Source organism: Amblyomma mixtum, chromosome 7, assembly GCF_055824585.1.
Source record: "Amblyomma mixtum isolate Tamu chromosome 7, ASM5582458v1, whole genome shotgun sequence".
Taxonomy (NCBI): domain Eukaryota; kingdom Metazoa; phylum Arthropoda; class Arachnida; order Ixodida; family Ixodidae; genus Amblyomma; species Amblyomma mixtum.
Window position 1 is genome coordinate 30,970,417 of NC_143018.1, and position 26,352 is coordinate 30,996,768.

General features: G+C 49.3%; 1 protein-coding gene and 1 pseudogene across 1 annotated transcript in view; one reads left to right on the plus strand and one right to left on the minus strand.

Annotated features, from left to right (window-relative positions):
- The first annotated feature begins 3,263 nt into the window (after window positions 1–3,263).
- Window positions 3,264–26,352, plus strand: part of LOC149335543 (calcium-activated chloride channel regulator 1-like) — a 60,202-nt gene continuing 37,113 nt past the window's right edge. Inside the window, exons 1-5 of the mRNA XM_089553963.1 lie at window positions 3,264–3,413; window positions 12,866–13,163; window positions 15,197–15,303; window positions 16,834–17,007; window positions 17,962–18,089. Of these exons, the coding sequence (XP_089410089.1) occupies window positions 3,267–3,413; window positions 12,866–13,163; window positions 15,197–15,303; window positions 16,834–17,007; window positions 17,962–18,089 (854 nt within the window). The 5' untranslated portion in view covers window positions 3,264–3,266. The remainder of the gene's footprint in view (window positions 3,414–12,865; window positions 13,164–15,196; window positions 15,304–16,833; window positions 17,008–17,961; window positions 18,090–26,352) is intronic.
- LOC149335544 (uncharacterized) lies at window positions 9,372–12,147 on the minus strand (annotated as a pseudogene).

Sequence of the window (26,352 nt, forward strand, 5' to 3'; positions counted from 1 at the left end):
GTCTGCCAGCGCGGCATGAAACTGTTTTGCATTCCACCTTGCCGCAAGCGATGGTTGCGCTGGTGGAAAACAGTGGCGAGTTCCATGAATCACCATCTATCCACGTTCATCTCGCTGGGGATGGCGAATCAGACGTTCAATTCGTTGCACGCCTCCACTGCTCTTCTATGTGCCGCATTCACATCAGCTCTGGCTGCACCTCCGCAATCCGCTCTCCACACGGCTACCAATCCATTATGTCAAGCGCAAACAGTGCCACTGCCTGCTCCTCCAACCAGGTCTCAAAAGCACAGTGTGGCAGAAGTATCATGTGTTGAGTGCGTTAACTTGGATGCCGAGGTGCGAGCTCGAAAGCGGAGTGGGTAACGATTAGGTGCTGCTCGACTCTGTCTGATGAAGACAAAAAGAATCACCCCAACTCTGTACCTAAAAGCAGTATTTCGGTAAAGGCGGGTTTCGGGGCGGCAAAATGGGGTCGCTGAAAGGGTCAGAGCGGAACTGCCTGTCAAGGCTTTCCGAACAAATATATTTATTTTCCCATTAAGCACAAAGTGGGTTATGATGTGAAGCGCCCCGTCTTGACTTTTTTTCCAACCTGCGCATATGTTAGAGGGGCCAGGTTATGTAGGTATCTGCTATTGAAAGAAATTTTCAGCCTCAGCGCTTGCCTCCTGTCTCGACTTCCCGCATCTTCTCTACCTGTGGTGCAGTAAAGATTGCACCACAGGTAGAGAAGACGCGTTCAGTCGGGATGCGGGAAGTATAAGGGCACTTACTCGAACACCCGTTACGACGGCTTAGAGTAAATTTCTCCACGAAGGATGTTCTGCCTCTTGGTGCTTCTATCCTTGGGACCAGCAAAAGGATGTATCTCTGCGCCATACACAGTTTCCTTTGCGACACGAAATGGGTGACGTGATTGAAGCTTTCCCAAATCTCTCTTATGGTGACTTCTGTTCAAAAATTGATCTGTAACCAAAACCTTTTAAACACTGCAAGTATTGCCCAATTACCATTTTCAGTCACCAATATTACAGTTTTTGATTTGTCGTTATTGTAAATAACCAAACCTGCATTACAGCACTGCACGGGCCCCAACCTGAGGCCCAAGCCCGGCCCGGGCCCGAGACCTGAAGCGCGAGCCCGGCCCACGCCCGCTAACTTATCGCTCTAGCGAGCCCGGCCCGGCTCGTAAAGCCCAGCCCGGGCCCGGCTTGGCCTGGCCCGTTTCACAGTAACGCTTCAGGTATACTGCTCACTCTCAGCAAGCGGACTGCTACTAGACCGATAAGAAACTGGCCGACAGAGGTTCTGAAATCACTTTGGCTTGCAGACAGTTGGTTTTTTTAATCCAGAAGGAAGTCATAAAGAGTAGTGCTCGCCAGGCCCGTCTTTTGCACAGTGATCTCGTGTAGGTGCGCAAAGATAAACTCGGAAGTTCCCAGAGCCAAATAAGAAGAGCTGCATACGCGCGTACCTGAAGACTTTGCATTCCCCCATGATTTTAGGCAGTTATACTTTGCCCCTCGCAAAGTATAAACTTTAAAGCTGGCTAGGAAGCAGTGGGATGACATTTTTTTAGTGAACCCGATCTTGCAGGTTGAACTAATAGCCGAACTGGTCGCCATTCAGCAGAAACAAAAAGCTAAAAGGCTTGAGTATTTCGAGGTGTGTGTGTTTTAAGACTACATGGCTCTTAAACTAATATGTTCTTCCCGAATTCATTTCTAATAGTGTATAGGTATGTTTTTGGATGGCGAACCATCCATGGCAAATTAAGACCGGTTGAATTTTACTATTACTGGTGGAGCAGAACATAACGCGCTAACCACGCAATAATTTACAGGGCAAAACACTTGCCTTGACAACCAGGCTGAAGAAGCGAGGAGGGATAGATGTGGTTATGAGATGAGATTTACAAACTCTCGCTAGCGTTTGCGGCTATTTTGTTTACGAGACGTTCCGTTCAGCTGATCAAAAAGAAAACCAAACGTGCTTTAGTTTGTGAATTTTCTCACATGAGAGAAATATAGCTATAAAATAAAAGCTGTGTTTTGGGGGTGTAAGGGCCCAAGGGGAGTCAGGCTGTGAGAGACACCGAAGCTGAGGGAGTCGGATCATTTCGACCACCTGGGTTTCTTCATCGAGCAATGATACCACAAAATACATGGCTGTCATGCTTGCCGCCTGAAGAGAAATGTGGCCGCCGAGGCTAGGAGCAAACCCTGGTTCCCCGGGTCAGTGATCGAGCGCCTTGACCACTAAGCCACCGTGGCGTGGAAATAAGCAAATAAAAAAGTCAATGAAGAAAGCATAGTTTTTTTTTCTCAGCGCGTACTATAACCCATAGCTCATCCGTATCGGTGCTTGAAGGCCGCAGTTGTGTATTTCACTCTGCAATAGTGAATGAATATTCGGACCCAAGCCCGGCTCGGGTCCGCAGCTTTAAGCCCAAGTCCGGCGCGGGCCCGCAACTTCAGACCCGAGCCCGGCCCAGGCCCAGCAAAACAAATCTTATCCCGGCCCGGGCTTTCGGGCCAGACCGAGCCCGTGCAGTGCGCTAACCTCCATTACTTTTTTTAACAACTTCTGAGCGTCTTTCAGTCCCCGTTTGTGCCTATGGCCAATCCACCGCCATGAGTATGCTCCATTATCCTCTTGAGGACCACAACAACAGAATCCGTGCTTTCACACCGATTTGAATCTAAGAAATATTTTCTGTTAGACAGTCTTTTATTTAAACGGCGGGAACCTATAACTTAAAGTCTGTTCATCCGACGGCTTCTGTTGCGAAAGCAATTTGCCTTCTCTTCTGCAAAGTAAGGCACAGGTAAGGAAATTTTGTGGCCCAATCACTCACACTTAGTTCCTACAGAAAGAGCAGTTCTACGAAGGTAATCCTCAGTGATCGATAAACGCGTGAAATGTGAGAGTGGAAAGAATACACACCGCCCGGGGCCTTCAGACTTAACTCAGTGAAGAGTTTCATTCTTAGCTTTGTTGCAAGTGTTGTCCAGGAAGCGGTGAGCAGCACCAGAGGAAAGGCAGCTTCTGTTCTTCCCTACAGTGCACCACTTCTGGTACCGAGCGTATAAAGGCCACCATTTTTCCCACTTGTAGCTTTTAATTTCAGGACACTCTCTGTCCCTCTCCATTCTCAAATCATTGCTACACAGTTTCAATAGAAGAGCTGTGGTTGTTACGCCTTTAAATATATCTTTTTAATACTTCCCAGGTGCACTGAGGGCGGCGTCAAAGTGGGCGGGATGTTCGTTTTTACGCACGTTCTGCTGCTTCTGTTAACCACAGCGGCGTCAGTCGACATCGACAACGCAGATGGAGGCTACAAGGAACTGTGGGTGTCCATCAGCGACAATGTTCCTCCGGACGAGTCCATCATTGACAACATCAAGGTAAGCAGCTCTTGCTCCCCCATTCCCCCCGCGGCACTTGGGAGCGTTTTTTCACGACACATTGTTTCTGGCATGGGTTTAAAAACCGATTAGAATAAGTACCATGATAATCAAGGCACTTCCGGCACGTGTTTAAGCCTTTCGTTCCGAAGGATTTCCAGTGCTGGAAATGCATAAAAATTGGACACGAGAGTAGTATACGAAATTTCTCCATCATGTGCCCTTGCTGTTCTCATCCACACAGCGGTGACGCTTGCGTGTAAAGAGTCCTAAAGTTTGCCAGTCACCGCGAGGCTCATGAAGTGGCCTCAAAAGATTGTCCTAGCCTGAAAAAGGAACGGGAGATGAACGAATGAGACGAGACGGTTTCACACACAGAGGTGCCGCCGCTAAGGTCCGACGACGTTGTCACCCTCGTCCGAGGTCTTCTAGGAGAGTTGTGTCTGTTGGGAAGGATGGTCCATGATTTCGGCAACTTGCCCTCGCCCTCAGCATACCACTATAAAGAACGGGACCCATATGACTGGCAATGCAAAGACGGTGGTCGTAGACGGGCCTTCGCCATCTCTGCTCAAGCTACACAGACTAGCATTGACCAAGCAGGTATTCCGCCCCCCAAAATCCTGAGCCAATCGCTAAGAAGCACAAGGACCAACTCCTCTCCAAGGGTGGAACCGGCAAATCACATGGCTATCGCTCCCGAAGTAGTGCCCACCCTCTGTGATGGAGCAATGGGCCTCTTCGATTTACCGCGCTCGGGCTGCCCACTGGCTGCAACAAAGTTGACCTCTGACAGGAAAACGCATCATGGTCACAAGGGCTGGCGGCCACCGGAAACAGACACCGGCAATCACGGCGGCAAACAAGAAGCGGATCACGGAGGCCAGATGCTCCCCGTGCCTCTGCGTTCGGCTCTCTCTCATTGCTGCGTACGCGTACGGCAGAAATAGGCTGCTTGGGATTGAAAACAACGAACTGAAGTTATTGAGGGCTGGCGCTGACTGCAGAACAAACAGCTGGTCATGCTCGCACCAGTATACATCAGCGACGACAATGCGAGCGTGTGCTTTCGGTGCAAAGTGTGCTGTGTAAAATTCGAGAAATCCTCAAAAGCATGTGATGAGCAATCGCAATCTAACGTGTTTCAGTCGACACCTCATCGGAGGGAAAAACTGCATGTGCGTTGCTTATCAAACGACCCGCCGTTCTCTCGTATTTTAAGGCGAAAAGCCTTTAATGTCTCATCGCTGTAAGCAGCAGTTGTCGACAGAAATGTCACGCTTTTCAATTGGTCAAAACGGCCGTGACGTCACAGTGCGCGAATTTCAATCCGGGCCAATTGTACTTTGGCCAGTCACCATGCAACCAATTGAAGGGATCGAATAGTGATGCTCCAAGTAAGTGGGACTGAGCTTAGTTAATTGCTTAATTACCCAATTAGCCTAATTAACTTTTCTACTCAGGCCATATAAATAAATAAAACCCAGTAGGAAATTGGTCGAGCTCGGGAATCGAACCCCGGTCTTCGGCGTGCGAGACGAGCACGCTATCCACTCCGCCATGCTATCCACTCCGTCATGCCAGCTTTTTTTTTCTTTTTTATTGCGTCCGCCATGCCAGCTCGATGGTTTGGAATGAACAAAGGCGCGTCTAGTGAATACGGTGTCTTCGCTGACTTCCATCCTCCTCCCTTCCCTTCCCTTCCGGCGAGGTTTAGGTGTCCACCAAGATATGAGAGACAGATACATTTCTTTTCCTCAAAAACCAATTTACTTCCTCCCTTCCTCTACGGTGCGGTTCAGGTGTCCATCGAGATAACAGAGAATTACTGCGCCGTTTCCTTTCCTCAAAAAGCGTTGCGTTCAAAGGGCAAGGCATCGCGCCGAACGGGTGGTGGCGTTCCGTGGACTCCCTGGTAGCGCTAAAACACGCTGTCGCGTTCCACTCCGAAAGGCGAAGCTTAAGCGTCATTAATTAGCAGTTGATAAGTATTTGGGCATTAATCACTAATTAACCATTAATTAGTGATTTGTCATCACTTAGTACTTAGTACTCAATTATATTATATGTGACGCCACCAGTGCCACAGAAGCAGCCAAAATGGTGCGGAAAACGCTTTCGCCACTACGCACTTCAGACAGTCAAAGTGCCCCCTGAATTTTTCGCGTGTTTCTTTTCTGCGCACTAAGTATGACTGGCATGGCCGCCGATGATCGACATTGCATAACTCTGCTGTGGTCGTTGCGATTTCTACGGTCGTGAACTGCTTCCTGTAAGCTTTAATCAGAAAACAATCCGGATACGTTCCGTTCAACTGCAGCCTCTCCGCCGCCGGCTTTTGCTACGGGCAAGGAATTCGCGCATAATCTCGACAAAAGCGCATATCAGCTTGTTCAACTTTCATCTAGGAAAAGCGCGTGTACTGTACAAATCTGGCTGCGTATCCTATCCATAATGCCAGAGCTTTACCGCAGAGAACTGGCACTGGAATGAAAGGCGCTACAATCAAGTCCCGTGTGTCGGCTCTCGCGTCCGGAGTGTGCTTGCATCATCAGTGCTGGGAGATTCCTTTAGTCTCCTTACTGAACCAAACGCGAAGAGATGCATGCCTAAAGTACCTCTTAGATATTTTAAGCATGGGCAGATCAAGCGAAGCTAAAGCTGTACAACAGTTGGCGACGACAGAATGGGCGCTCGCCTCGATCGGCTGCCGTAAGTAACCGTGTGGACACATATATGCCCGCAGAGATGCCCCGGGCAATGTGCTCGCGAGTGCTTTTAATAAAAGACATGTTTCAGTCAATCGTTCCTCAAAGCATATCCACCTCTGCACTGCAGTGAAGACCGCACCGCCCTCAAATATAACACCTCGCAAAACACGTTCAGAACATGCCTGTATGCGCGCGTCTGAGCGCGTACTCGGTCCTGGAATCCGCGGCTTCTTTCGTGAAAGCCTCAAACCGCATCGCAATATCAGCCGGGTGCACGAAATTAAAAGGCGAAATATTATGTGAATCAAAAGCGTGCGATCGTAATATGAAGCGAGCATTTGTGCTTGCGAGGTGGTCGATCGATGTACGATCGCGCATCCGCACGCAAAACATATCAATAAAGAGCGATAAATACCGCAAAATGCGTCATTCCAGGCGACACAGACGATATGCACGATGACCTAGTCGAAACTATTAAGAATTAGGATTCCGCAAAACATCGCATGAAGAACCGCGGTCCTTCTAGTTCATATAAAAATGGCCGTACTAGCTTCCCGCTGCCATACCACCTGTCTGTAGCCTGCTAGTTGACCGAGCTCTGCCAGCTCAAAATCGTCCTGGCGAGTCTGGCTGCCGGCTGGCAGCCCGCGGGCAGCCAGAGGAGGATAACCGAAGAAGCCCAGTCACAGCTCACCCAGAGTGCTAAGCCTCCTATTCGTCGGACACTAGCCGAGGTACCCGTGCAAGTTGCACACGTGCAAGTAATTGCAAAGCTGACGACTCTCGTGAATGACATCGTGTGCTGCTTTCCAGCTTTGGCACACCAGCTGCACAAAATGCCATCAAGTGTTTGATATGTTAGTCCAGTCCATGGCACCTACAGCCTCATCGTTCCGAGGAGTGCGGATACATCTCTCTGTCATCTACATTATCAACCGCAACGGCAAGCAGCCTTCCTGCACGGAGGAACATCTGCGCTGCGTCTTAAGCGAAGAAGGACGGTCGATGTGCCATGCTCAGGTCACAGCGCTCGCCAGCTATTATGGTTGGTGCGCCGGCTACAGCTGGCTTCTGATTTTAAGCGCGCTTATCACTGCTTCATGTTCTTGCTGCGGACTCTTTTCTCTACTTCCTGTTATCCTTTTACGCCGCCTTCATCCCTTTCCTTCTGTGTAGGGTAGCCAACAGTAAGAGCGCTCTGGTTACTATCCCTGCCCTCCCTCTGCCAATTCTGTCTATCTCTCTCTGTCTTAGAGATGCGTTCTATAGCGAATCCCGTGCAGAATTTCAAGCGCGCTTTTTTGTAGACTAAGCGCTGCATTATTGAAATGATTTCTTTGGGCACATTTCAGTTGATTTTGGTTTGCTGTTTTTAAGCGAGAAGCTTCACTACGGTAGTCAACACCGCGCTTCGCGTGAGCCGGCGTATGCCGGAGCATTAGTGACGTCACGCAGGGGGCAGGCTACTGCGCATGTGCGCCGCCGCTTCTCCTCCTCGCCAAGGTTTCACCTCTCGCCACAGCAGTGCGCACTTGAAAGGAGGGCTATATAAGGCCCGCTTGCCCATAGAACAAGCGCACGCTGCCGCGCGCTATGAGTCATCGTTTGACGTTCGCTGCAAGCGCGTGTTTATCGCGGAGCCCGGCAAATAACCGCTTGCCAGAGAATAGGCGTGCGCATTCAACATGGAAGAAGAGCATGGCACTACCGACAGAGAACAGAAGTGATCATAAAGCATAGCTATAAGCTAAACTGTTGTATCGCCGGCTGGCACACGCAGAGCAGCAGCCAGCCAAGCAAGCAAGCACGACGCCAGTAGCCGAACGAAGAAGACCTTTTTAATAGATTAGTTGCGTCATTATATACACAGCTAGGGTAGCCCGTGGCGCCCTCCAGGATATGTTAACATAACTATAACATCCCCCCTTCTAAAAAATGAGCCATTGTCAACATTGTCAACAATCACATTTCATAGTGCGCGAACCACGAGGGTTGCCTTCGCTCTCGCGTTGATCGTCGCAAAGTTACGGGTGGTTCCGTTCTCGCTGGTGATGTTTGAGCTGCGCAGCTTTCTGTTGACGGTGCTGTTGGCGAATGAGGCCCAACGAAGTTCCGGGTAGCGCCGAACTGAAAACTTGCGACGGCAGCGGGCAGGTGCTCCCTAGGGTACGGCACTAAACGCTCTCGGTTCCACCTGCGGCCATCTTCCAGTTCGTAGGTGTCTTAGTGCCCCTGCTTAACAACCGTCAAAGGCTGGGAATACCTAAGAGCACCTTTGGGAATGTGCCCTGGCAACTTGACCCGCACTCGTTGGCCTGACTGAAGCGCCGCGTGCTTGGCAGCTCGTCGCCTATCCGTGTACTGTTTGCTTGCCTGCTGATGTTCGGCCACTCTGTGACGCTACGCTTGCAACTCAATCTCTGGCCTCTGGAAGAACTGGGCACCTGGAGCTACGACAACATCCAGCTTAGTTCTTGGGTGACGCCCATGCAAAAGCAGGGCAGGTTTTTCTCCTGACGTCGCCTGTGGGGTGCACCGGTATACTCCAAGGTACTCTGTGATGGCATCCTTTAAGGGCCGCTTTTTCTGCAAACACACCTGGACGTAATCCTTAAGCACGCGGTTAAACCGTTCGATCTGTCCATTCGCTTGTGGATGGTAGACAGCGGAAAAAGTATGCTTTATACCTCTCTCTTGCAGGAATTCTTTAAACTCGGCGTATGTGAACTGAGGCCCATGATCGGACACAAGTTCTTCGGGGTAGCCTTCCCTGCTGAAAACACTGCGTAGAAATGATGCAACGTTTGAAGACGTGACGTTAGGTTTGAAACACATTTCGGGCCATTTGCTAAAGTAGTCGATTAGTGTGATGGCAAACCGGTTATCTGTGGGTGCATACGCAAATGGGCCAACTATATCAATGCCCAATTTCTGCCATGGACATGAAGGGAATTCTACCGGCTGTAACGGGGGCACTACTAGTCGCGCCGATTTGTCCACGGATTGGCAGAGAGAGTAAGACTGAATCAGTTGTTCCACCTGTCTGTCCATTCCTAGCCACCAGTACTTCTCACGTAGCCGTTGTTTAGTACGTGAAATACCTGGGTGCGACTCATGAGCTGCAGACAAGAGGCGCCCAGTTAGCGATGCAGGCACAACAAACTGCTCGCAACGAAGAAGAATCCCTCCAGCGACAGACAGTTCGTCTCGGATACGCTGAAAGAGGTGTGCCCCTGATGGTAGATCCTTACTTGGCGGCCATGACGAGGTAGTCCACTGCATGACGTCCTGCAGCATTCGATCCTGCGAAGTTTCAGCCACGAACTCTTCATGGCTTATGCATGACGAAACAACGCACACTGCGTCATCAGGCCCTTCCGGTTCAATGTGCCCCCCGAGTGCAGACTGGGGCATTCGTGACAGCGCATCCGCCACAACGTTTTCACTGCCCTCCTGAAATTCTATTGTGTAGTTGTAATCGAGTAGCCGAGCATGCCATCTTGCAATTCTGAAGGGTCTGCGACCCAACCCTTTTGTTGTGAGCAGAGTTACCAGGGTCTGGTGATCCGTGCGCAGAATAAACGAACGGCCCCACAGGTACACACGCCAATGTTCGCAGGCCCATACACACGCTAAAGCTTCAAGCTCGCCAGTGGAATACTTTTCCGCATCTGTCAATCTCCTAGAAGCGAAAGCAACAGAAACCACTTCGTGACCACGCCGCTCCTGCAGTACTGCTCCGAGGCCAATTCCGGACGCATCAGTTGTAACGATGGTCTCAAGGGCAGGATCAAACAGCTGCAAGCATCTTTCAGACAAAAAACGACGCATTTCATCAAAACAAGTTTGGCGCTTCGAATCCCATTGGAACTCTGAATCTTTTCGCAGAAACTCACGAAGAGGTTCGACCATCTCGGCATATCGCGGAATGAACTTCGCGTAATAGCCCGTCATTCCAAGAAAGGAACGTAACGTCGCCTTGTCCGTCGGCGCAGGCGCGTTCTGAATGGCTTCAATGTTGCTCTGCGATGGTCGCACGCCCTTATCACTCACCAGGTGACCAAGGAATGGAAGTTCGCTCACACTGAAAATGCACTTTTGATTTAACTTCAGCCCGTTGTCACTGATGCGATGCAAAACTTGCCTAAGGTTCGCGTTATGTTCTTCGAGTGAGCTGTTAAAAATGATGATGTCATCAATGTAGCAGAAGGTATTCCTGCAAGATTGTAAAATCGCAGTCATCATTTTTTGAAATGCTGCCGGTGCTGAAGCAAGGCCGAAACATACACTTCGGAATCTGTACAATCCATGGTCCGTGATAAAAGCTATTAAATCTCGGCTTTCTGGGCTCAGTGGAACTTGGTGGTACGCTGCAGCCAAATCCAATCTCGAAAAGTATTTTGCACCATGCAGCTTATTCAGGAGCTCTTCTGTGTGTGGTAACGGGAACTTGTCGACGACAATTGCCTTGTTGGGCTCACGTAAATCCACGCATAAGCGTATTGACCCGTCCTTTTTCCGCACAATGACAGGCTGACAGGCGGCGATACCCATTCAGAGCTGTCAATTTTTTCAATGATACCCTCACGTTCAAGACGATTTAGTTCCTCGGACACCTGGTCTCTTACTCCTAACGGCAATCGCCGCAATTTTGCAACAACTGGAGTTGCGCCTTCACGAACTCGCACCTTGTGTATGAAGTTCTTAGCCAGCCCTAGCTTCCCATCGAACAAGTGTGCAAAGTCGGCCTGCAATTCACTGGGAATGCCCTGAGGCGCATACGAAGGTTTCATGCAGTTTACGCACCTGCCATCGATTTGCAGATGCAGGGCGACGATGGCATCCAACCCCAGGATGTCCGTTCCAACTGGCACGACATTGAAGAGCCCTTTTGCTTGGCGACCGCGGAATACAACGGGAGCGACGAAACATCCCCGCACGACAATTCGATTGTGTGAAAAATCGAAGAGGGTGGCTGTAGATGGTTGCAACGACGTCGGAAGCTTCAGTCTCTCATATGTAGCTGCGGACAAAATTCAGACCGCGGAGCCAGTGTGCACTGACAATGAAATAGTGACAGCGTGCACTTGCACGTCTACCTGTATACCTGTTGTACGCCTTCGCCCCAGGTGAAGAACTGTCATAACTCCAATGTCATCTTCGGCAGTAACCCCTCGAATGGGCATGGATTGCCTTAGCTCTTCCAGACTTCTTCACATGCGTTCGAAATGACCCAGCCTACCACATTTGTTGCACGTCCTTGTTCTGGCTTTGCACGTTGAAGAACTTGCTATGTGCCGTGGGGAGCCGCAGCGGAAACAACCCCTAAAATTGGTAGTCGGCTGGCCTAGCGCTGCTCTAGAGACTGCAAAACGCTCTGGTCGCCCGGTTGGTGATGCATGACGCTCTATTACGTGAACATCCGGACGTGGAGCGAGTTGCAGCGAATGCTGCTCTGTCGTTTCCATTGCTCTGGCAATGTCGAGCGCACTCTGCAACGTCAGAGCAGAACCTTCTAGCAGCAGTCGCTCCCGTAGCTGGCGGTGGCCCTTCTTTTCTACAAGCTGGTCCCGAATGAATTCTTCCACTTGCGTACCGAAGTCACATGTAACAGAAAGCTCTCGAAAAGCTGTGACGAATGCATCCACGGATTCACCTGGCAGCTGAGCACGCTGGCGGAACCTTTGTCGCCCAACGATGGAATTAGTCGTGGCAACAAAATATTCTTCGAGCTTTACCATGGCGATGTCAAATTCATCCTGTTTGGTCGTTGTCTTATCGGCCGCATCTGTGTCTTGCAGTTTTCCTACTGAAGCTGACGACTGTTCTTCTGGCAATGCGTAGAAAATGCGCTGACCTTCCACGCCCAAGCAGTGCACCTAGAGCGCTTTCCTACAATCAGCAGGGTGGGCGTTGTTCCCCGAGGCGAGCAAATAATTTTCAAACAGCCTTCGCCACTGCTTCCATGGAATGGCTGTCCTTCCCGGCGCTGGCAGGAATTCCGGTGGCTGAAGCAGGTTCATCTTGTAGCTTATTCGCGTCCACTTCTGTTTACCTCGTCGCGATCTGTTGCATCGCCGGCTGGCACACGCAGAGCAGCAGCCAGCCAAGCAAGCACGACACCAATAGCCGAACTAAGACCTTTTTAATAGATTAGTTGCGTCATTATACACACAGCTAGGGTAGCCCGTGGCGCCCTCCAGGATAGGTTAACATTACTATAACATAAACCATAAGCATCACCGCAGCATTTCGCTTCGAGATACCCAGGCTTAACCTCAGCTAAGCACAGAGCCAATTTTTTGTAGCCTGCCGCGATGCGTTTATTTTCTTTTTTGAAAAATAATAATAATGCGATAGAATTAGGGGTCCCGTTCACGAGAACAGCAAGCGTCCGTCCGTCTATATCACGGTAGCAGATGGGCGAGCCTGTCAACTTGTGCTCAGTCCATCTGTTTTCCTCCTTCCGATGACAATCTCCCAGCGTGTTGTCGCCTCGCTCAAGCATACTGTTCGAAGTAATGTGCATTCCAAGCCAGGCAACTGAGGAGCAACAAAAGCGCCAGACGGATAAAAAACGAGCAAAATAAAGATAAGGAATATGTATAGGTAAGGTGCATGCCACGCGACTATAAAGGGAAATACTCTAGGTGCGTGACTGATTAGCAACCACGTGAAGTTTTAGATTTAATATACTGCGACACGATGACTACGTATTGTGAGCATGTTGAAAATGCACAGGGGCTGTTCCTCTCCTCAACCGAGTTCCTCCACAAGGCCACCAGTGGGCGTCTGTACTTCAAACACGTCACCATCGAGATTCCCAAGACGTGGAAGAAGAGAAATGGCACCCGGTCACTTTCGTCAACTGCCTTCTACAGGAGCGACGTGCGCGTCGACATGCCCACGGAGGAGAACGACGACAAGCCATTCACACATCAGGTGAAGCCGTGCGGCCATCCGGGTGACTTCATTCAGCTCACTCCCGGATTCCTGGCCACAATCAACAACTCCGCGGCCAAGAGATGGCTTAACTCAGGTATTTAAAGTAGTTTTCTACACAATATTTGTGCTTTTAGTTGTTTTACGACGATGGCCGTTGTTTCCGAGGAAGATGAGCGGAAGCGCATATGTTCGCGTAGCAACATACAGTTCTTGTGAAGAGGAGAAGCGTAAAGAAGGAAGGGTGAAAACGATGCTGCCACGGTGGTATAGAGAAGGGGGGCAGAGACAAAGGAGGAAAAACGAAAAGTAAGAGCACTTTAAGCTGCTGTGGATGTTTCGAGGAGACATTAAGTTAAGGTGGGTAGGATGGCTACACCAGGGTGCTTAAGAATAGGGGAACACCTCCGTAAATGGGAAAGCAGAGTGCCAGTTTGCGCGCGCAGAACACTTGCCCCCAGAGCACTAACTAATCGAGAGTCCTCCTATTTCCTCTGGTGACAGGTGGCGGGTCACCGGTGCGTTCCTCGTACCACGCACGTGTATGTGGGCAGTCAGGACAGGGTGGGAAGCCACAGTCGGGATGCAGCCGTTATTCCGCCGAAATGAGCGTTACACTGTTACGAGGAATTCGCTCGCAAACGCGCCGGAATTATCTGCCTGTGCTGTGCTGAGCATAGAGTGTAGCACAAAACCAGAGAATCGATGCGAGAAGCAAAGTGACCAAATGTTTAAGGTGCATGGTTTACGGGGGTTTAACGTCCTAAAGCGACTCCGGCTATAAGGGACGCCATAGGGAAAGGCTCCGAAAATTTGCACCACCCGGAGTTAGTTTATCCTGCGCTCATATCGCACAGTGCACGGGCCTCTAGAATATTGCCTCCATCGAAAATCGACCACCGCGGCCGGGATCGATCCCACCTCTTTCGGGTCAGCGGCCTAGCGCCATAACCGGTGAGCCACCGCGGCGTCTCAAAGTGGCGAAAGGAAGAGTGAAGCAGCCGAGAGGATGAGATTGCGACGCGTCACTCAAACTGAGGCACATCGGAAAGTAGCTGTACAGCACAAGGGTCCTGCAGTGCGCGGAGTGACCCACGGTAATATATTTAGAATAATGCTAGACCATGTGTGCTGTCAGTGTGGGCAGCACAGCCTTGCAACCATAAGAATTCTTCGTTGTTTCGTCGCATAATCCGGCGAGGAAGCGAGAATTTTTTTCATGAAGCGAAAATTGGCGCTGCAGTGAAAGTTATTTTAAAAAATTGGCAGAGGCTTAGCTTGGTTGAGCCCGGTAGGTTGCGAAAGCAAACGAGGCCTTGGTCCAAACACCTTATATATACACATCAACACGTAATCTCCTCTCAGAGAGAGGAAGGGAAGGAGAGAGATAGCGAGCAGCAGTGGCGTGGTTACCCTGGGACTGCGGCGACGAGCTGAGCTGATCTCCAGTTTTCTCTCCGCTTGGTGTGACGTCCCCAAAGCGAGCGCCTCCTCGCGGCTGCGGCGCGCAGCAGATGCGCGGCGCGCCGTGGTTACCCTGGGTCCGCGCCGACAAACCGAGCTGGTCTCCAGTTTTCATCCGCTCGATGTGACGTCACTATGGGGGTCGTCTAAAGTTCAAACGTGGTTACCGCCGGGGCCACGCTGACGGCTCAAACCCTAGCGTAGTATTGCTTTCGCAATAAAAATTTATATGGCGACCTGCGTAACCAGAGCTGATAACTGGCCGTGGTAATGGACGGCGCCACGGATGCCCGCGTAGGCAGCATGCCCATTCCGTATTGGCGACAATTCTCGCTGGCATGCGCAGTGATGTCGGCTCGCTCACGGCGTTTGCCGCGTTCATCGAGTGGCATCAGGCCTGCGCGTGCGCCTCTCTGGCTGCGCGGCAGAACTTCCTTCGCACCGCTGGTGGCTTTTACCACATTGAGACAGTGATGACGCTACGTTGACACGTGAGCAGCTCCCGTGGCAGAGCAGCACGTAGGCACCAGACAGAGAGGTTGAACTGGAAGTTTCTCCAGTGTTAGCTTAGGTTCGGGTCTGTTTTCTCCTCCGTCCTGGTGCCAAGTTCCAAACCGCATTTTATGCTTAAAAGTATGATTAAGGAAGACACTAACTCATTCGCAGCGTACGTGTTCGTGCACGAGTGGGCCCACTTCAGGTACGGCGTGTTCGACGAGTACGGCAGCCGCAACGACAGCAGGCACCCCCTCACTTACTGCCACAACGGAACGGTGAGCCACACGGGAAATATTGGATGGGGTAAACAACGAGGGGAGGGGCTTGCGGTTTTTGGCAGACAGTTGTAAAAAAAAATCTGATTACAAACAGATATTTAGCGTAGCTAGAAAGACAACTATACATAGAATGAGGGTCTGTCGTGAACCAAGGGTTGCAATTGAATTACCAACGCTCCGTGACCAATTCGGTCATTTAATTCCTGAAATGGGGCTACAATTCAAAGCACCTAGCGGACAGGAGATCTCGAATTTTCTCTGCGGCGTCGCGTAGTATGTTCACAGAGGGCACAGATCCCGAGCATATGTCAGTGTTCTCATTTGTGGAGGACCGAGCAAATCCCTAAAGGTTGGATCTTGTTTTCTGTGTTTGATTGGCGCCAGAGACTTTTTGAATAATACAAACCCAACTAGACATGCTTTAGTTAAAAATGTTCGCGTTTAAAACAACTATAGTGAATTTCAGGCTCCACCTAAACGTTTTATAGTGAAGGCTTAAACCTTGATAACATAAGCTGCATGTAACAGGTCGCAGAGCGACTCTAGGTTGCACGCTCTATGCGATAGTTGATGTGGGCCTGCCGATCTCCTCGGCAGTCACAACCGTCGTTCCATGTTTAGGATCGCGACCCAGGGACAAATTTAAATGGCATAAATAAAGCGCAAATATGGACGCAGACATGCCCGGTAACAAGGACATTAGAGCTGGGTAGTGTTTCTATAACATATACAAAAACACCAGTCCTTTATATGCGGACGAAGAGCCCAGCGGGACCTCCAAGAGCTCCGGCACGTCATCGCTCGAGGCTGTCACGCAAGGACCGAGTAAAGCGCGTCAAAAGCGCCCCTGAATGACTTAGTTTGAACGCTTCCAATATCTTTTAGCAGCAACGGGGAACGAAAAGTGCATTTGGCCAGTTTCCTGCTAGTTCTTATGAACGGGCAGACCCTGGAGAAAAGCCTGGCGAATACGAAGCAGCGCATAGTTCCTTGAAAGAAAACGTTCAAATTTTTCCTCTGACGCTACTCTATTCTTTAGATATGAAAAATAGCATTTCTAATCCCTCCTAATTTTCTCACCAGCAGAACCACTTGGTGTATTCAGGCTGGTGCAGATGATAATGGTGATTGTAGAGAAAATGGGTAACGCGAAGTTCTGTCCCTGAGAACGACCAGAATACAGTTCACGAATGTTTTGTCGGCATCACGAACGAGATCTGTCGTTTCTGGAAGTCAATCAACCCATTAAAAGTTATATGGCTCAATTAACAAACAAAACCTATCACCTGTTAGGATTGATTAGGATTTAAGAGAGATAAACACATGAAAAAGTCAAATCAGCTTTGTTCTTTCTTTGAGCAGGGACCTCTTTTAGCCAAATAAGTAGCTGCTGAGCCGTTCATTACTTAGCCATGGCTAAAAAGGAGAAGAGAAAGAAAGGCAGAGCAATTTTTTATTTGTGTGGCATTGTTGACCTATCAGATGCGCTCACCACTTCGTAAGTGTGCGGGCGAATTGTTTTCTCAGGCACGGCTGAACGCCTGCTCGGACAGAATCGTCTTCATCCCGACAACGGCAGAAGGAGAAAGGTGCTCGATCGACAAAAAGTGCCGCTTTCTCGACGACTGCGTGGTGACCATCCGCCAGCCGAAACCTGACCCTGTGGAGTCTTCCATCATGTTCATGCCCTACGTCGCCAATGTAAGAAATTGTCGCTTACTTTGCCGGCGAAGTGCGGCATCACCCGCTCTGTTTGAAGGGGCCTAGAGTTTACGAAAGCTGGTTAGTGTCTGAAGCAGAACAAGGAAGGGGGCGGCGGCTAAGAGGCCTACCATGTGATCACGATATCAACATATAAGGATAGCACCAGGCGATAGGTCTGGCCTCTTTCTTGCATCTTGTCGTGATTGAACTGCAGTTTGTGCCAGGGAAGCTACATTTAAGATAGTTGGCAGAAATGTCGCCCGAATTCAGATATTGATTAAGCCCGTGGTGTCAAAATCCTTCATCAGTCATAAAGTTCGCCTATTCTCTAGACTGAAGGGGCTTCACCACTCTGCTGCATTCCGACTGGCACAAATGAAGAGATTTCACCATAAAAAAGAAAAGCGCTGCAGATGAGGACAAAAAAATATCGATGTCACCAGACGGCAACTGACGTCAGAAGAACGAAAATGACCCAACTTTCGGTAAATGAACCTAGATCTGCTAATGCTATCTGATTGCCACCGCATAATGGATTAGGCGTCCTTGCAAATTTTTGTATCCACTGCGTGCCACTGATAGAGAGGACTTTCTCTATTTTTGAGGGAGTCAAACTTTCCTGACAGATTGTGTCTTTCCTGCACGCACCTCCTTGCCTGACGCCATGGCTGCTCACCCCATATTCCTTTTTCTTCTTGCGCTTTTACTTGCCGTTCTCTCTCTACAGAACAGTGCAGGTTAGCCAATGAGAGTACCCTCCTTCATAACCTGCCTACTTTCCCGCATCGTTTTCACTGTCTCTCAGTGATTATCGCGCCCTGCTGTGAGATATGAGCTTCGCTTCCACTGCCTGAGATCTCGGGCACATAATGGCTTTACATCCTCGTCGTCTTCTTCTTTGAAACATCCCCTGTACCCTGATGTGCATAGACCAAATTTCCCCCGTTACAGGTCAGCCATTTCTGTGACAGCATCGACGGGCCCCGCCCCCACTTCCCGTTCGCCCCAAACAAGCAGAACTACCTCTGCAATCAACGGTCCACTTGGGATGTCATCAGCAAACACGAGGACTTCAAGAAGTGAGTGTGGTGGCCCTATCCGCTGCCGGTCAGAAGTAATATCGCTGGGGCTTGTAACAGTAGTAATTATATTCACGACTATATTCAGGATTCCCTCAATGATTCTGAAAAAGCCATGATGGGTCTGCATAAGCCTTGTTCACTTTTCTGCAGCTATTGGAGAAGCTGACGACGCTAGTTTCAGAATATAGAAACGGGGTCACATTTGCACCAACCTAAGTATTAATGGTCACGCAGCGTTTCCTTCTAGTACTGTTATTACCCATAAAAAAAGAGAACTTATTTATCATGGATATATATTTTTTATCAACAAGAAATCTGATGCACGTATAAACATTTTCAAACACATGATGCAGAGCTATAAAAAATTCAACCACGTTTCAATTATATTAAAAAAACAGTTATTCTTAAATCACAACATCAACTAAATAGAAAAAAACGAGTTTTTACATAAAATCTTCCACTATACTACCGCATGCCTTCCTTAGAGACCGAGTGTGCTGACGTTGCCGGTTATTAGTTTTATTATCTAAGAATGTTCTTCAGTTTCTAACTGTCTTCCACACAATGACTGGAATATTTTTTTGTCTGTGGCACTGAGTAGTTTCTGTTGATAAATGCGCACATGCTGTGGTCTAAAACAAAGAAACAACTGGAGCGACAGACAAAGCAACCTGAAAACCTTGTGGGTAAAGTACGGTTATTTCTAAAGCACTGCGTGCGTCCTTCATGGTGATTCGGAAAAGAAAGTAGTGAGGGAAGACATATACGGGCGCGTGACCGAAACAGCGCAAGTTCACATCGTGTTGAGAATCAGCAAGTATGCTTATGCACGAAATGAAGCTGTAGAATAAAAGCCTCCAGGGAAGAAAAGATTGTTATATTGCACTCGTATTGTGTAACTAACTAGAACGAACAATTAAAAGGTATGAGCGCTTGCTTAAAGAACCCTGGAAGCGACTTACGCTAATAATTTTGTGCCTATACTAGGGGTTCTCGTCTGGAGATGCCAGCAACGTCCCAGCAAAAATTTAACACTCTCATCTGGGACCGTAAAAGGGCACGAAATTCTACTAAGGGTCCTTATCGAGATTTATGTTTAGTAAAACTAGCTTATAATGCCTCTTTTCTGCCACTGTGATATTTGTCTGGTTGCGAAAATCGATATCATATTGGTGAGATATGTCCTCAAAATTTCCCGGCTATGACGTCTGCGCCGCCAAGAACTCAAGGAGCACCATTTTGAGGTGATTTTGAAGTGAATAAGTGAATCACGGTATAGCTTAGCCCAGTGGTATCCGCACCCATATTACGCTTGTGGACGAACCGCCGTTCGCTTGGAATATGGCCGGTGGTAGTAGAGCAGAAGTGCGTACTAGAGTATTAGAGTACTATAGTACTAGAGTAGTGGAGTAGTAGAGTAATAGAGTACATGAGTTGTAGAGTAGTAGGGTAGTAAGTAGAGTAGTAAAGTAGATTTGGGAAATATCTGTTTAGCCTGCTTGGTTCATGGCTTTGCTTTGCGAGGTCGTCGGCTAGTCTGACGCCGATATTAGATCCAGGTTAAGCTCTGATGATTCAGGTTAAGCTGATCTGATCTGCCCTCACCGAAGATGGAAGTTGGCGAAGAGTGACGTGAATGCACAGCGCGAGTGAGTGTTGCAGCTTAACACGAAGCGCGATCTTCGGCGGGTATAGCACAGTGCTCTCGTGCAGTTGCTGGCGAAGCTGTTCAGTTCGCGCCTCCGCGGGTTTGAAACCCGGTCACGCCATAAATTTTCTGTTATTTCTGCATCAGCTGTTCTTACGCTAGGTTTGGCCAAGGTCGCCTTCAGGGTCAAGGTTCACACAAACTCGGTGTTCTCTTTTATTTCGCTAGAGAAGCCCGAAACTGTCCTTGACTTCTGGTGGGCACGCTGGTTGAAGGAACATGGCGAAGCAACACAAAAATGTTGCAGAAACCAACGCCGGTTTTCTATGAAACGTGAGAGCTTTCTTAATGACCCCATGACAGAGGTCACTATGAAGGCGGTATAATTCGTGTGTCTATTGGCGCCGTTCGTGAACACACGTGAGGACCGACATAAACGACAGTATTCTGCACGCACTGCATTTAACCGCGGACTCGTTTTGCATAAAGTGCCGCACAAAGCAAGCGTCTACCACGCAGTAGTGATTGTTCTGGCACATGCCGGCGCCTAACCTCATGCCTCTTTTCGAGCCCTTCTCCGTGTTTTCGCTGGTTTCGCTGGCGCGCCACTATTGCGGGTCTTCCCGCTTCCGCTCTAAGCGCCCTACTTACTCAGCCTTCGCTGCACATGAGTGCTAGCAACTCTGTGAACCTGCTGGGGGCGCTGTTATTCGCATCGACCTGCTTCGCTAAGTATCGGCGGCACTTGGCGCCTGTGGGTCGATTTTTAAGGCGAAAGACATTAATAGCTCAGTTTCCCGTCCGTTCGACGTTACATCCTGCGCCTGGGGTGACTCAGCGATGAGCATGGCTGCCAAAAGGCGACGTCATCAAACGGTGCGAGAGAGTTACTGCGTAATTTCCTTTCCTCAAATACAATTTTCCTTTCTTTGTTACAGCCGCTCTTTCTCTTTCTCCTTTCAATCGTACTCCCTCCCTCACTCTAAGGTGTGGTTTAGGTGTCCACTGAGACGACAGAGAATTACTGCACCATTTCCTTTCCTCAAAACCGTTGCGTTCAAATGGCAAGTCATCGTGCCGAACGGGTGTTGGTGTTCTGTGGAATCTCTGGCAGCGCTGCAGCACGCTATCTCCGTTCCACTCCTAAAAGCGAAGCTTAAGCGTCATTAATCAGCACTTAATTAGTATATTGTTATTATTCAGTAATTTGTCATTAGTTAGTAATTAGTCATTAATTATGTGTGATGTCATCCAGTGGTGACGTCACCAGTGCCACAGAGACAGTAAAAGTGATGCGGAAAACAAACGCTTTCGCCTCTACACACTATACCGTCAACGTGCTCCCTGAATTTTGTTGTGAAAGCAACACTCCGATAGCGAAAGCGAGACGTCAGGTGGCCGCCGTAGCTACGTTGACCTTGTTTCAATTGGTCTGAATGTTCGTGACGTCACCGTGCGCGAATTTCAAAACGGGGCCAGTTGTACTTCGGCTAGTAACCATGCAACCAATAAAGGGATCGTATAACGATGCATCACGTAAGTGGAACTGAGTTTAGTTAATTGCTTAATTAACCAGTTAGCCTAATTAACCTTTCTAGTCAGTGCGCGTAAATAAATAAATCCGAGAAGTGAATTGGTCGACCGTGGGAACCGAACCAGGGTCTCTGGAGTACGAGACGAGCACGCTAACCACTCCGCCGTGGCAGCTTTTTTTTTCTTTATTGCCTGGCTTTGACACATAACATTCATCAAAGCAGACAATCAACAAAGCACACTAAACGCTATGTACAGGCGCGGGCATAAGTAAACGGAGCACGCTATTGCGTTCGAAGTGCAATCACGCTTTCTCCATTGGTAATGAATAAGCGTTGTTTGTCTACAAGAAAGTCCACCAACCACCTGTACCAGCAAGCGCGTACCACTGGTGTAAATTTCAATTAGGTGACGCGTGAAAAATATTCGAAGACAGTTGCGTGCTCCGTTTACTTTTGTCCGCGCCTGTACATACACACGGCACTGTCTGGCTTCGTCAGATTTATGCTCCGGAGGCTCCGCAGTGGCTCTCTGGATGGCTTGAGACCAGTCAATCCTTTCCCGAAAGCAAGTTCTGGCAGGTCTTGCTTCTTCATCACAATGGTAGCCTGCCATTGTGGAGCGCCATACAGAGTGGAGGCCTATCAGCGTGATTAAATCAAACGGTACCCCATCCTCATTTTCTAAAGATAAGTACCGGATGGCATACGGGTCAAGTGGTAATTCTTTCTTTAGGGTTCGCTTCAATACAGCCCAAAAATATCCCAACAGTGTAAAAGCACGTCGTCAATTGTTTCCGGCTTTCTGCCAATTAAACAGTGAGATCCCCAGAGCAAAAAAAAATTCCTTTCCTTCTAAAAATTTTTTAACCAGATGAAGAAGGCGAAAATCCTGTGTAGCTTTTGAATGTTAACCTTGAACAGTGCAATACCTGCATTACGTACCAGAGCCTGCTGATAAAGGACAATTTGCAAGCAGTGGCCCTGGCAAAAATGGACAAAGTTGTTCCTTTACACTTATCCGCACTCTCCCGTACCTCTGACCAGACCTTTCCAATACTGCCTCGGTAAGCATAGAGCGGAACGCCCAAGTACATATCTGGTGTCGTCGTCCAATGCACAATGGCCAACCGTTCTGGCCTAGATGGCCACCTTTCATGCCAAAGCCCCAGGCACTTCGACCAATTAACCCCGCTGCCGGTAGCTTGGCGGAATTCGCGTACACATTTAACAGCCTCTCTTATGCCTCCCTCGTCAACCGCAAACACAGCAATGTCATCTGCGTACGCCAAGAGCTTTACTTCGGCTGCTTGCAAACTAAATCCATTGATTCTCCCGTTTTTCAGCATTTTCAAAAAAGGCTCTCGACATAAATACACAATAACATCGGTATGAGGGGACAGCCCTGGCGCACCGAACGCTTCGCGCGAATGGCGGCCCCCAAACTCTAGTTAACAATCAATCTCGTCGTGCAGTTCTGTTATGCCATGACCACACCCTCACAGATAACAGAACCTACCTTAACGTGGCCTAATAGAGCAAACAAAAGTTCGTGGGCGACGCAGTCAAATGCCTTTTCTAGATCAATTTGCAGAATAGCCACCCGACCATTGGTGTTATCACAGCATTCTCAGACACTACGCGCTACGTGAATATTGGTAAAAGTGGACCGGCGTTTAATCCCGAAGGTCTGATGGGGACCAACTAAGGAATGAATGACAGTCTGCAACCTTCGCGCCAAAACCTTCATGAAAATTTTGTACTCGACGTTAGTGAGTGCTATTGGTCGGTATGCTTTAACCTGTCGTAATCTATCAATGCCTTCCGTTTTGGGAACCAGAACAGTATGGGACGACCCGTATGACGGAGGCCGTGCTTTTACTTTAAAGGCTTCATTAAAGACTCCGTTCAAGACCGGAGAAATAACATGTTTGAATGCTTTATAGAAAGCCGCACCTAACCCGTCCGCTCCAGGCGACTTAGCAGGGTTAAACTCTCTATTGCTTGCTCCACTTCCCTCTGCGTTATCTCCCGCTCTAATCTGTCTTTTGTTTCGTCGTCAAGGCGCAGTACGTTGGCTAGAAACACCTCCTTAAATGTGCTAACATCAACCGGATGCGATGCGAAGAGCTCCTCATAATGCTCGAAAAAGGGTGCTTTGATGTCATCGATGTCCGTTTGAAACACCTCTTCATTGCGCTTCCCCTGCAGCTGTGTCTTCTGCCCTTGCCCTCACCAGCGCTCCCCGATAACGTTTTTCTTCTATTAGCTCAAGCTTTTGTTTGGTTTTATGCGAAGCATATTACAATAGGTAACCCAAGCCCTTCGTGATGGTTACACGCCGTGCACACCACGTGACACAATGTTGTCACGACAGATGAGAGACGGGGCTCCAACTCGTGCCGTCGCTGCGGTTGCACGCCGTGCAGACCACGTGGTATGGTGACCTCACACCACGGTGCACAATGACGTCACGACAGATGAGAGACGGGGCTCCAACTTGTGCCGTCGCTGCGGTTGCACGCCGTGCAGACCACGTGGTATGGTGACGTCACACCACGTGACACAATGACGTCCCGACAGATGAGAGACGGGACTCCAACTTGTGCCGTCGCTGCGGTTGCACGCCGTGCAGACCACGTACCGCCGTCACGCGCTGGGAGAGGGAGAACGATGCCATCGCACAGACGCCGGAATGTCCTCGAGCGGCATTCCCGCGCATTTCGAACGCGCGTTCACACTCCGTGTAGGTGAAACGCTCGCTCCACCGGGCAGGCGGACGCGGCTTCCGTGGCAATCCATACGCTCACCCAACGCGCGTCTCAGGGTTAGTCGGCGTTCCGCTGTAGCCATGCCATTGTCTTCCCCCATGACGAAGGCTTCTAGTGGTTGTATTAAAATGACCAAGTATTCAACCAAGGAAAGCCATGTATTACCAAGCCTAGCCATCAATATGCTTCGCATCTGACTATGCTTAAGCTTAGCTAAGCCTCAGCCATTTTTTTCTTATGTCTTCTATCGATTTACCAGGCGCTCGCAAATCCTGTTTTAGCATCTTCTGAAGCAGTGCCTTTAGCTCCGTTTCCTGTTGTTTCGCCTCATGATGTATACAGGTAGCTCTTTCTATTGCTTTTAATTTGGTTTAGTTTTATTGGTTTATTGGGGTTTAACGTCCGAAAGCAACTCAGGCTAGGAGGGACGCCGTATTGAAGGGCTCCGGAAATATCGACCACCTGGGGTTCTTTAACGTGCACTGACATCGCACAGTACATGGGCCTCGAGAATTTTGCCTCCATTGAAATTCGGCCGCAACGGCCGGGATCGAACCCGCGTCTTTCGGGCCAGTAGCCGAGTGCCCTAGCTACTGAGCCAACGTGGCGGGGCCTTTTAATTTTAAAGTTGCTTTAGTGAGCTCCCGCTGCTCCCATATCCTCATGTTTCTACTGGGTTCTATTTTTGATATTTCTTTTACAGTTCGGTTATAAAATTCGTCCAGAAGTTGCGTCATTTAATTTCCACACTTCCCACGAAAAACTATTCCGCTTCTTAACGATCCCTATGCTGCATTGAACCAAACAATCAGAAAATGATACCGGCGTAACTCTATAACTATTGCAATTTGGTACGGTAGCCACAGATCCATAAATGCGATCTAGCCGAGCGTCACTTGAGCCCCGGAATCGTGTGTACTTTACAGCACGCGCTCCTTCGAGACACTGCCACATCCTCTAGGTTGCAGTTCTCGATCATTCGCAACAACACTTCTGTGCTTTTATCTCGACAACCGTGTACGCTTCCCTTATCGCGCCCGCTAAGGACACAGTTGTAATCGCCCATAACAATGAGCTGTCTCTCCGTGCGAAGCCGGGTTTTTTTTACATTTTCAAAAAACGCGGCTCGGCAATCAACCGCGGATCGCGCGTACAAGCAAACAATACTCCAGTCAGTTTTGCTTAGCGAAAAAGCGAGTGACAGGTATCGACCCGACACGCACGAATGATGACCGTGTACTTCTAGCCCCGGCAAGTAATTAAAAGTTTTCACCACCACCACCAAATCCTTAACAAAAAGAACACAACCAGCCGATGTGCCCACAGCAAGGCTAACGACGGCAATATGCCTAGACGTGAAGCGTCGCACCATGCTCGCGGTCTCTTCTTCGCCGTCAACTTGAGCCTCCTGAACAGCCAGTACATCAATATCTTGCTCCGTCATAAGTCGGTACAGCTGGCTTTGTTTTCTTTTACCTGCCAGACCTCTAACGTTTAGGGTGGCGACTTTCAACGGCGATGCAGAAACTATTTTTACATAGGATGAAGAAACCGAAAGCACGGTGCTTACCTCCTGCGTCTAGCATATCGCTAGACGTTCCGTCGCCGCTGGTGTCATCCGGCGCGAGCAGTTGCCCCTGGTTAGGAGGCGCCTTGTCGCCACCACGCTTGTCGGACAGAACCTTTGGACGCGGCCGCAGATTGGTCCGTCGTGCTTGAGGCGCTTTTGCCGGTGGTTCCTGGACCCTAGTTTCTGTTGACTTGTCCCCGTCGGGCTTGGTCTCGGCCTGCGGACGCTTCGTCGGGGTAGTACGCCGGTAGTCAGGCGGGCGTCGGCCTTATCGTCCTGGTCCTCGCTGGCCGCCTTTTATTCCACGTCCACGGGCTCTGGCGGGCTCGTTCCACCTTTTGGCGCCGTCAAAGATGGGTCACTATTTTAGAAGAACTTGAAGGAACCGAGTTGCGCTATAAAAAAGACAGCCACAGGAAAAGCGAAGAGACAGACAGAGCGCAAACTATCAACTGAGTTTATTTGTGTGAAAGTGGCTTATATATTCAGAATCACAGCAAAAGAACAAGGGGAATGAGAGAGGGAGTACAGTCAACCAACTCCTGGTCAACAACAGGTGCGCAGAAAATGGTTTTCCTTATTGTACAGTTTTACACAAGTGTCGCTTACTAGTTGGCGACCCGCTCTCCTCTGCGACCGTCGTGCCAGCGTTGCTCCTCGCAACAACTGGCTCAACCACCACCCCCTCGATTTTGCCCGCGTTACAGTGCTCTAGAACACTGTACCCGCGTCGTCAGCA